The sequence below is a fragment of the Aquila chrysaetos genome, unplaced genomic scaffold (genome assembly GCF_900496995.4).
Source record: "Aquila chrysaetos chrysaetos unplaced genomic scaffold, bAquChr1.4, whole genome shotgun sequence".
NCBI classification, from domain to species: Eukaryota; Metazoa; Chordata; class Aves; order Accipitriformes; family Accipitridae; genus Aquila; species Aquila chrysaetos.
Genome location: NW_024470332.1, coordinates 668 through 12,336, shown reverse-complemented (window position 1 = coordinate 12,336; position 11,669 = coordinate 668). Strand labels below are relative to the sequence as shown.

At 70.6% G+C, this 11,669-nt stretch overlaps 1 protein-coding gene across 1 annotated transcript; it reads left to right on the top strand.

The window, feature by feature from the left end:
* Positions 1–987: 987 nt before the first annotated feature.
* On the top strand, positions 988–10,480 carry CARNS1 (carnosine synthase 1). The gene is given in 11 exon segments (XM_041121685.1): positions 988–1,049; positions 2,820–2,839; positions 4,355–4,586; positions 5,638–5,727; positions 6,124–6,473; positions 6,475–6,612; positions 6,928–7,108; positions 7,633–7,718; positions 8,248–8,479; positions 8,619–8,890; positions 9,115–10,480. Coding segments are annotated over 10 exon segments (2,811 nt in total). The 5' UTR covers positions 988–1,049; positions 2,820–2,836; the 3' UTR covers positions 10,342–10,480.
* Positions 10,481–11,669: the final 1,189 nt, after the last annotated feature.

The window sequence follows — 11,669 nt, the reverse complement described above, 5'->3', positions numbered from 1 at the left end:
TTAAGCCACAGGTGGGGCCGAGGTAAACAGGGACACACCATGGGTGGCACCGGCACCGCCGCTACCCACGCTGGGCCGTGCCGCGCCACGCCGCGCCGCGCCACGCCGCGCCACATCGTATCACGCCATGCCACATGTGCTGCGCTGTGCCACGGCCGCGCCGTGCCATGCCGTGCCGTGGCACACCGCGCATGCCACGCCGCGCTGTGCCGTGCCGTGCTGCACGTGCCGTGGGCTGTGCCGAGCCATGCCGTGCCGTGCCACGCCATTTCCCACGCGTCCTGTAGGCCACGCCATGCCGTGCTGTTCCCTGTGTGCCATGCCGTGCCATGTGGTACCATTCCCCGTTTGCCATGCCGTGCTGTGCTGTGTTGTGCCATGCCATGCCATACCATGCCATGTCGTGCTGTGCTGTGCCATACCATCCTGTGCCATACTGTGCCATGCCATGCCATGCCATACTGTGCCATGCTGTGCTGTGCCGTGCCATGGCATGCCATGCCATGCCATGCCATACCGTGCCATGCCATGCCATACTGTGCTGTGCCATGCCATGCCATACCGTGCCACGCCGTGCAGTGCTGTGCCATGCCATGCCGTGCCGTGCCATGGGGTCGGGAATAGCTCCCGGGGGGGGGGGGTGCAGCCGCCCGGCTCCAGCCCTGACATTTGTGCTCCGCGGTGTCAGTTTTACAGCCGGCCCCGGGTGACCCCGCCGGGCTGTCCCCGTCCCTGTCCCTGTCCCTGTCCCCTGTCCCTATCCCCCGCCCCCGGTCCCCGTTCCCTGTCCCTGTCCCTGTCCCCCGCAGTGGCTCCCCCGCCCCCGGTCCCCCCGGTGCCCCCTTGTCCCAGCCCCCCCCCCCCCCCCCCCCCGCCGGGGCTCCGCACCCCGCGCCCCCCCCCCTCTTTCCCTCGGCCCCCCCCGGGGCCTTCCCCGGTCCCGCCCCGCCCCTCCCCGGGGCCGCCCCGCCGCGACCGGAGCGGGCACAGCCGCTGCTCGGGGCGCGACAGCACCGGACACACCGACCGCCACCGCCACCGCCACCGCCACCGCCACCGCCGGTGGGTGCTGGCGCGAGTGTGGGGTCCCGTGGGGGGTGTGTGTGTGTGTGTGTGTGCGTGGGTGTGGGTGCTTTTTTTCGGGGGGGGGGGGGGTGCAGGAGCAGCGGGACCCAGGTGGCGGGGGGGGGGGTGGGTGTGTGCACACGTGTGCGTGTCTCTGTGCATGTGTCCGGGCATGGCTGTGCGTGTTTGTGCACGCGTGTGCGCGCGCATGTTTATGTGCACGCATGCACGGGCACGGCTGTGCGTGTCCCTGTGTGCACGGGCATGTCTGCATGCCTGCATGTGTACGTGCATGCGTGTGCACGGGCATGTCTCTGTGTGTGCATGTGCGTGCCTGCGTGTCTGCACGCGTACGTGCACGCGTGTGTGCACCTGTGCACGTGTGTGCACCGAGCAGCGTGGCAGGGCAGGTGTGCAGGGCTCTGCGGCGTGGTGGCCGTGCTGGTGGCTCTGTGCCTGCCGGTGACGGTGACAGTGACGCCGTGGGCAGCTGGACCTAAGCCGGGGGACGTGCGGCCTGGCAGCTCCGCCATGCTGTGGAGAGGGGGACCGGGACGGGGACGGGGGGGTGCCATGCTCAGCCCGGCCAGCTTGGGGACAGGGACAGTGGGACAGGGACACCCTGGCACGCTGAGCCATCGCCCCAGGTCCCGCCGCGGCAGCACGTCCCCGTGGCCTCCCTACTGTCCCTCGTTGTCTTTGGGGACAGGGGACAAGGCCAGGGACAGGGGTGCCAGCCTGGCTCACGGTGAGGGTGCCAGCGCCTGGCGCGAGGTGCCCGTGCCCCCCCCCCCCCCCCGGCCTCAGAGGGGACAATGGGACTCTGTGCCGCCCGCCGTGCCCGCTGCCTAATCCGGGGCACGGGGCTGGGGGCCGGGCACCCCGGGGTGGCACGGGGCGGGGGTTTAAAGGCCAGAGCCGACCGGTGTCCCCTGTGCCAGGCTTCCCCGAGCCCTCGTCCCCTGCGCGTTCTCAGGCCACGGCTCCCACCCCAAGGTACCCGGGGCGGGCGCGGGGGACACAGCTGTCCCAGCTTGGGGACCGCAGGGTCATCCCCCAGCCAGGGACAGAGGGGGCACAGGACAGTCCCCAGGCTGGGGGCGGGTGGGACACGGACCTGCTGGGACCCCTGTGGCTGCCCCATGTCTGGGTCTTGGGGGGTCCTCCTGCTGGCGGGCGCTGGCCGGCGGGCAGGGGACAGAGCCATGTGTCCCCTAACCCTGTCACCGGGTCCCAGCCACCTCACGGGGACACTGTCCCCGTGGCCCCTGGGGTTCCAGCCCCCCCCCCCATGGGGCTGTAGGAGCTGAGCTGGGGGACCCTGGGTGGGTGGCTGCAAGCGGGCACCGCTCAGCTCCGTGCCTCAGTTTCCCTTTGTGCCCAGGTCTTCCAGGCACCCTGCTGGGAGCTGGGGCACCCCTACGGCGGGGGGAACGGGGAGGTCCCAGATACCCGGGTCCACGTCCCCAGGGCACCTTGGCACCCCGGGGCACGGGGTTGCCCCCGACGGTGCTGAGCTGGCATGGGATTACGCTAATCCCTGCTCTGGCTCAGCCGGAGCTGGCGGGGTCACCGGGGCTGGCACCGAGGGGACAACCTGGGGTCACCCCGGCTGGCACCGAGGGGTGCCCCAGGAATGGTGCCTGGCCTTGGTGGGTGCTGCAGGAGGGGGGTCCCCAGCACTGGGTGGGGGTGGCCAGGGGGTGGCAGGTCCCCAGGGAAGTCCCGCTGACTCTGCCCGTCCGTCTCTTGCAGCCCCTCGGTCACCAGGATGGTGAGTGGCCCCCAGGTGGGGGGAACCGGGCAGAGGTGGGTGCCCCATCCCGGTGGGGCACGGCCCCGGTGAGCCCCGGCGGTGCCGGGCACTGCTGTAGGGAAGCGGGCGGCGTGGCGAGCTGTGCCCACCCGCCGCGTGACCCCGTGGGGACAAGGGGACGCTTTGTCCGGGAGCTGGCGGCCACGGCGGCTGGCACTGCCCCGCCATCCCCGAGGCGGTGGCTCTGTGCCCGGCACCCGCAGCCCCCCAGCACCCTGACACCCCCACCCACGAGTGGGCAGCGGCGCCCTGTGCCCCTCTGCCCCGTGGCAGCCCCTTACCCCCGCGGCCGCCCCATGTCCCTCATGCCAGCATCCTACCGCCGTGCCCACCCAGCGTCTGCCCCAATGCCGGCTGCACACCAGTCCCATGCCAGTCCCGTGCCAGCCCCTTAGCCCTGTGCCAGCCCCATGTCAACCCCCTGCCAACCCAGTAGTCCCATGCCAGTCCCATTCCAGTCCCTTAACCCCATGCCAGCCCCATGCCAACCCATTAGCCCCATGCCAGCCCCATGCCAGTCCCATTCCAGTCCTTTAACCCTATGCCAGCCCCATGCCAGGCCCATGCCAGCCCATTAGCCCCAAGCCAGCCCCATGCCAGTCCCATTCCAGTCCTTGAACCCTAAGCCAGCCCATTAGCCCCATGCCAGTCCCTTAACCCCATGCCAGCCCCATGCCAGCCCCATGCCAACCCATTAGCCCCAAGCCAGCCCCATGCCAGTCCCATTCCAGTCCCTTAACCCCATGCCAGCCCCATGCCAGCCCCTTAGCCCCATGCCAGCCCCATGCCAGCCCATTAGCCCCATGCCAGTCCCATGCCAGTCCATTCCAGTCCCTTAACCCCATGCCAGCCCCATGCCAGCCCCCTAGCCCCAAGCCAGCCCCATGCCAGTCCCTGAACACCTATGCCAGCCTATTAGCCCCATGCCAGCCCCATTCCAGTCCCTTAACCCCATGCCAGCCCCATGCCAGCCCATTAGCCCCATGCCAGTCCCATGCCAGTCCCATTCCAGTCCCTTAACCCCATGCCAGCCCCATGCCAGCCCCCTAGCCCCAAGCCAGCCCCATGCCAGTCCCTGAACACCTATGCCAGCCCATTAGCCCCATGCCAGTCCCATTCCAGTCCCTTAACCCCATGCCAGCCCCATGCCAGCCCATTAGCCCCATGCCAGTCCCATGCCAGTCCCATTCCAGTCCCTTAACCCCATGCCAGCCCCATGCCAGCCCATTAGCCCCATGCCAGTCCCATGCCAGTCCCATTCCAGTCCCTTAACCCCATGCCAACACATTAGCCCCATGCCAGCCCCATTCCAGTCCCTTAACCCCATGCCAGCCCCATGCCAGCCCATTAGCCCCATGCCAGTCCCATTCCAGTCCCTTAACCCCATGCCAGCCCCATGCCAGCCCCCTAGCCCCAAGCCAGCCCCATGCCAGTCCCTTAACCCCGCGCCAGCCCCATCTCTGCTCCCCGCAGCTCTCGGTGGAGCAGACGAGCGTGGAGCCGGTGTCCAGCCCGAAGGAGCAGGAGTGGGCAGGGCCGGAGGCACTGTGCCCGGGCTGGCTGGAGGACGAGGCCCCTGATGGCGAGGTGCCCGAGGACAGCGGGGACCCCGACTGTGCCACCCACGCCTACGAGCTGCTCCAGAGCGCCCTGCGCCACGAGGGGCTGCCCCACACGCTGGACCGCTCCGCAGAGCCCCGCACGGGTGGGGGGCACGGGGCTCAGGGGGGCTGGGAGCTGGGGGTGGCAGGGACTGGGATGGTGCTGGGGGCACGGTGCCAAGCTGGGGACACGGGGGTGGCAGGGACTGGGATGGTGATGGGGGCACGGTGCCAAGCTGGGGACACGGGGGTGGCAGGGACTGGGATGGTGATGGGGGCACGGTGCCAAGCTGGGGACACAGGGGTGGCAGGGACTGGGATGGTGATGGGGGCACAGTGCCAAGCTGGGGACATGGGGGGTGGCAGGGACTGGGATGGTGATGGGGGCACGGTGCCAAGCTGGGGACACGGGGGTGGCAGGGACTGGGATGGTGATGGGGGCACAGTGCCAAGCTGGGGACATGGGGGTGGCAGGGACTGGGATGGTGCTGGGGGCACGGTGCCAAGCTGGGGACACAGGGGTGGCAGGGACTGGGATGGTGATGGGGGCACAGTGCCAAGCTGGGGACATGGGGGTGGCAGGGACTGGGATGGTGATGGGGGCACGGTGCCAAGCTGGGGACACGGGGGTGGCAGGGACTGGGATGGTGATGGGGGCACAGTGCCAAGCTGGGGACATGGGGGTGGCAGGGACTGGGATGGTGATGGGGGCACGGTGCCAAGCTGGGGACACAGGGGTGGCAGGGACTGGGATGGTGATGGGGGCACGGTGCCAAGCTGGGGACACGGGGGTGGCAGGGACTGGGATGGTGATGGGGGCACGGTGCCAGGCTGGGGACACGGGGGTGGCATGGACAAGGGTGGTGCTGGGGGCATGGTGCCAAGCTGGGAACACGGGGGTGGCAGGGACAAGGGTGGTGCTGGGGGCACGGTGCCAAGCTGGGAACACGGGGGTGGCAGGGACAAGGGTGGTGCTGGGGGCATGGTGCCAGGCTGGGGACAGGAGGGTGGCAGGGACTGGGATGGTGCTGGGGGCACAGTGCCAGGCTGGGGACAGGGGGGTGGCTGGGGGCTCACAGCCAGGCTGGGGTGCCAGGGACAGGATGGCAACGAGGGTCCCCGTCCCGGGGCTGTTAACCCTTGCCTTTCTGGCAGGATTTGGCCCGCTGGACATGACCGTCTGCATCCTGGGCTCTCCCACCGCCTTCCTGCCCGTCCTGCTGGAGGGTGGCACCCGCTGCCCAGGTGGGTGCAGCCCCCTTGCCCCCACCCCGTACGAGACACCCGTGAACCCACAGCGGGTGCTCCCCATGTCCCAGCTGGCTACTCCAACCCTGGGCCAAGGCGTTCCCCACACCCGCCTGTGCCTGCGTGACCGGGACTGGGAGGGAAACTGAGGCAGGGGATGAGGCTGGCGCCAGCCCCCCCCGTGCCCCACATCTGCAGCCCCATTAACCCCAGTACACACCAGTGCCGGCAGCAAATGCCAACCCAGGGTGCCAGGGCAACCGCAGTATCGCTCCCCCCATGCTCCGTCCCTGGGTGGGTGCACCCTTTGCCCACCCCCCCCCACCCCCGGGGGGGGGGTCTCGGGGCCGGGGGTCCGGGACAGCCGCTGCCCGCTCCCCTGCCCACCCGCAGGTGCCATGGTGCTGTGCCTGTCGCCCACCTGGGCCAGCCGGGTGCCCTCGGAGACGTCCCCGGGCGCCTGGTCCCTGCTGCTCTCCCGGGGGGTCTCCTTCGAGGCGGGGGGCCACAGCACCCTGGAGACCTTCGTGCCCCCCCGCCGGGCCAACTACGTGACGGGCACCTTTGCGACGGGGAGCCCCGAGAGCGGCTGGGTGGGCGAGCTGGCCCGTGACCTCGACTGCCCCACGGGGGGCTCGGTCCCGCTCACCCACCGGCTCGAGGACCCGCTGATCGCCCGCTGGGTGCTGGCGGCCCGCGCCGGCCTGCCCGTCCCCCCCACCCTGGCCTTCATCTTGGGGCCGGGGGGGGGACCTGCCCGCGGATCCGGTGGCCCCCGGCGTGAGGTTGGTGCGGCTGGAAGACCCCCAGGGCCAGGAGAGCCTGGTGCAGGAGGAGGTGGGCGCCTTCCTGGGGGGCACCGCCATGGAGCCCTACAGCCAGGTGGGCACGGCGGGGCACGGGGGGGGGGGGCAGGGACACGGGAGGGGGCACAGCTGGGGTGTAGGGGTGAGGGTCCTGGGCACTGTAGGGTGTGCGGGGGCACCCGTGGGGCACAGCGGGGCGTTCGGGGCACCTGTGGGTCGCACACCAGTAGGGTGTCACTGGTGGCACACAGGGTGACGACTGCTCCCAGGCGGTGGGGTGGCTGTTTGGGGGGGGGGGGGGGGGGGGGGGCGTGCGGGTGGTGGGGCGGCACGCTGAAGCGGTCGGGGCGTCCACGGCGTGGGGGGTGACGCGGTCGGGGGGTGTGCGCAGGTGGCGGTGCGGACGGCGGGGTGGCGGTGGCATGGGACGGGCACCCGCAGCACCCACGGGAAGGAGGAGGGGGCGGCGGTGGCGCAGGCGGTGGGTGCCCGGCTCCGCGGGCTGCGGGAGGAGGACAGCGTCCTGCTGGAGGCCCTGGTGCCCACCGCCCGCCTGCCCACGCCCCCCCCACGTAAGGCCCCCGCCCTCGGGTGCCCACCACCCTGGGATGGGAGGGAAGGGCCCCCCCAGGCTCCCCGCGGCTGTGCCGGCCACGTGTCCGGCCCCTGGGGTGGGTGGGTGGCCATCGGGGCGCCCAAACTCTCGGGCTCCTGGGGCGGGGGGTGAAGGTGGTCACACTGGACCCCCCACGGTTCCCTGGGGTGGGGGAGAAGGGCACCCTGGACCCCCACAGTCCCCTGGGGTAAGGGGGAGGGGGTGGGCAAAGTGGCCACCCTGGACCCCCGTGGTCCCCTGGGGCAGGGCATGGTTGGTGGGGTGACCACCATCGATCCCCTACGGTCCCGTGGGGTTGGGGGGGGGGGGGCACGACAGTAGCCACGCTGGACCCCGCGGTCTCCCGGGGTTGGGGTCGGCCGGGGCCACCGCGGTGTCACACGGGGTCCCAGAACCCCACGGCGGGGCGGGGGGGACACACGGGCAGGGACCCCTCGTCCTCGGGCAGCGGCCGTGCCTGCCCTGTCCCTCGCCCCCCAGGCAGCCCAGCCCCGCGGCTGCCCGTGGCCCTGCGCATCTGCACCCTCGTCTGCAGGTCCTGGGGGGACCGGCCCCAGCTCTGCCAGGTACGGGCCCCGCCCGCCCCGGGCTCCTCCCCTTCGGACGGGTGGGGCATGGCGGGCGTGGCCGTCAGCATCCCCACCCGCGGGTGGGGCGCGGCCGTGTGCGTCCCACCGGGCTACGGGGTGGCGGCACGCGTCCCCCGTGCCCTGGTGGCCCCGTGAGTCCCACCAGGCTATGGTGGCCGTCCGTGTCCCCAGACCCTGGTGGCCCTGCGTGTCCCCGGGCTACGACATGGCAGCCCGTGTCCCCACGCCCTGGGTTAGTGCGTGTCCCCAAGGAACGGCGTGGCAGCCCGTGTCCCCAGGGAACGGCGTGGCAGCCCGTGTCCCCACGCCCTGAGTCACCGCGTCCCCAGTCTACAGGGCGGCAGCCCGTGTCCCCACGCGTGTCCCCACGCTACAGGGCGGCAGCCCGTGTCCCCACGCCCTGGGTTAGCGCACGTCCCCGTGCCTTGGGTCAGCGTGTCTCCCCACGTCCCCGCGTCCCGGTGGCAGCCGGCGTCCCCATGCCCGCGTCGACGCGTCCCCGCAGGTGGCGTGCGGCGTGGGGCGCGCGGAGGCACCGGTGCGGCACGGGGCGGCACTGCCCCAGGGCCTGGACTCCAGCCTGCAGCAGTGGGGGGTGGTGGCCCCCGGCCAGCGGCAGGCCCTGGCCACGCGGCTGCGGGGGGCCGCCGAGACCGCCACGGCCGCCCTCCTGGCCGCCGAAGCCGAGCTGAGCCCCCAGCAGCGCGGCGGTGCCCGCGCCCGCACAGACCTCCTGGGTGAGCGCGGGGTGGCGGGGGGGGACGGGGGGCAGAGCCGGTTCCCGGGGGGCCACCCCGCCGCGGCGGCGCTGCCCCCGCGGTGCTGAGCGCGGCGTCCCCGCCCCCGCGGTGCTGAGCGCGGCGTCCCCGTCCCCAGGCGTGGACTTCTTGCTGGCGTGCGTGGATGACGCCCTGGAGCTGGTGGCCCTGTCCGCTAACAGCCAGCGGTGCCTGGAGACCTGCCTGCTGGCCGAGGCCATGGGGCGCGCCGTGGGGGAGCCCCCCGGCGACCTGCCCCGGCTGCTGGCCGAGACCCTGCTGCACCGGGCGCAGTGTCACCTGGTCGAGGGCAAGGACATCCTGCTCATCGGGGCCGGCGGCGTCAGCAAGAGCTTCGTCTGGGAGGCGGCCCGCGACTACGGCCTGAGGGTGAGGAGGCTGGGGTGCTGGCTGGTGGGCACTGCCATCAGTAGGTTTCAGAGTGAACGCTGGGCGCCAACCCGCACACGGCAGCCACGCCGTAGCTGTGCCCGCGCCTCGGGCGGTCTCTCCGCTGTCCCAGTCAGTGTGCGGTGGGGTGGCACGGCCGCGGTGCCGGCGGTGCGTGCCCCCCCCCCGTCCTCTGACACGGTGCCACCTCTCTGGGGACGCAGATCCACCTGGTGGAGTCGGACCCGGAGCACTTCGCGGCGGGGCTGGTGCAGACCTTCCTACCCTACGACAGCCGGGAGCACCGGCGGGACGAGGAGCACGCGGAGCGGGTGATGGAGTTGGTGCGCGCCCGGGGGCTGCGGCCCCACGCCTGCCTCTCCTACTGGGACGACTGCGTGGTGCTGGCGGCGCTGGTGTGCCAGCGCCTGGGGCTACGCGGCAGCCCGCCCGCCGCCGTCCGCGTGGCCAAGCAGAAGAGCCGGACGCACCAGCACCTGCAGCGGTGCCGCCGGGGCCGCCCGCCGCCCGCCGCCTTCGCCGTGCCCTGCCGCCGGCTGCAGAGCCACGGGGACGTGGAACGGGCGGCCGGCGTCGTGCCCTTCCCCGCCGTGGCCAAACTGGAGTTCGGGGCGGGCGGCGTCGGCGTGCGGTTGGTGGAAAGCGCCGGGCAGTGCCACGCGCACGCCGCCCGGCTCTGGCGCGACCTCCGGGACGACGCCGACCACCCGGGCATCGGGCTGGGCTGGGGCAACGCCATGCTGCTGATGGAGTACGTGCCGGGCACCGAGCACGACGTCGACCTGGTGGTCTTCGAGGGGCGGCTGTTGGGCGCGTGGGTGTCCGACAACGGCCCGACGCGCCTGCCCGCCTTCCTGGAGACGGCCGCCTGCCTGCCCTCCTGCCTGCCCGCCGACCGGCAGGCGCAGCTCGTACGGGCGGCCCTGCAGTGCTGCCTGGCCTGCGGCTTGCGGGACGGCGTCTTCAACGTGGAGCTGAAGTTGGGTCCGGGTGGTCCGCGCCTCTTGGAGATCAACCCCCGCATGGGGGGTTTCTACCTACGCGACTGGATCCGGGAGGTCTACGGCCCCGACCTGCTGCTGGCGGCCGTGCTGGTGGCGCTGGGGCTGCCGCCGGTGTTGCCCGCTCGCCCCGTGCCCCGAGCCCACCTGGCCGGCGTTATGTGCCTGGGCTCGGAGCACGGGGCGGCCCTGGGGGGCGGCGGGGGGCTGGCGGCTCTGCGGGAGCTGCAAAGTCGCGGCTTGGTGCGTCTCAACCGTCTCTTCGAGGAGACGGCGGGGGCCGGCGAGTACGAGGAGCCCTGCCTGAGCGTTGCCTGCGGCGGGGCGACGCGGGCAGAAGCCTGCCTGCGCCTGCTGGGGCTCTGCCAGGCGCTGGGCATCGACTCGCCCCGCTACCCCGTCGAGCATTTTCTATCCCACTTCAAATAGCCCCGGGCAAGCGGCGGGGCCGGCGGGGGCGCGGGGGGGCCACCGGTATCGACCCGCTGTCCTGGCACCCCCTCCCGCGGCCCCGCCGCCCCGGTCCCTGGCATCGCCCTGGCGCCCCGTCCCCTTGTCCCGCAGCCCCACCGACACTCGAAACCTTAGAACAAACCACCCAGCCAAAGCACAGAACAAAAGTCATCAAACAGAGAAATGAGTATTCGCGGGCCGGGGATTAATGTATCGGGCTAAAGGGAGAAGGCATAGGCGAGAAGAACCAGTAACGGAGGAGGGGTGCGTAACAACGCGACATGATCTTCCCATTTAAAGTGTATCAGCGGAAAATAAAAGATGAAAAAAGGGAACAGCCGTCGGGGATCGGGGGACCCCCATTCACGTTTCCCCCCCTTCCCCTTTCATCCCCCTTTCAAAATCCCCCTCCTCTCTTCGCCTTGCCCACAAGGCCTCCCCAGGATCATATAACTAGCAAAGGCAACGTACGAGCGCCCGGTCACGCGCCTGACCATCTTGCCACGTAAGAGGATGCTGGCGCACGAGGAGATGTATGCTACGGGGCACCATCCAGCACGATGCAGCAAAGGCCCCCCCCCCACCTTGGCACCCATCCCCTGGCATCCCCCCTACTCCCCTGGCACAAATAGAAAGCACAAAAAAAAAAAAAACCAGACAAGACGAAACACAGCACAAACCACACGTCAAAGGAATCAAAAAGCGCCGCCGAGGAGGCGGCACAAAGCAAGAATACCACACCCACCCCCGCCACGCGACTCCCGGAGGCGGTGCGACCGCAAGCGGTGGGCCGGCCGAGGGCGCCCCGGGGATGGCCCAGCTCCCCTCCTCCGACTAACACGAGGGGAACGCTGGTACAAGGGTCTGTGAAAAAGGATGCATGGCCCTCAAGAAAAGGAGCTTAGCTGCGGAATGTGAAGGGAAGAGTAGCTCACCTTATCAGGATCGAACAAAGACAGAACAGGAACCTGATGTGTCGATCAGTGATGGTTTGATAGCCAAACGGGGGGGGAAAGGAAGAGGGGTAAGGGAAGAGATGCCGGGGAAATCCGAAAATCAAACGAGTCAAAATAATATGTACCTAGCTGACGTCGTCGTAAGAAGGACCCAGAGACTGACGAACAAGGATGGGGGGTCAAGGAATAAAATAGAGCGTCAAACAAGGAGATACAAAACGAAAAATACGAGACAGTAAAACGACGGGAGAGGAAAACAAGCAAGGAGGGGTGGCCCACACCCGCCCCCATCTTGGCACCCCATCCCCTAGCACCCCCCCTGTCCTGGCATAATCCCCCCACTCCCCT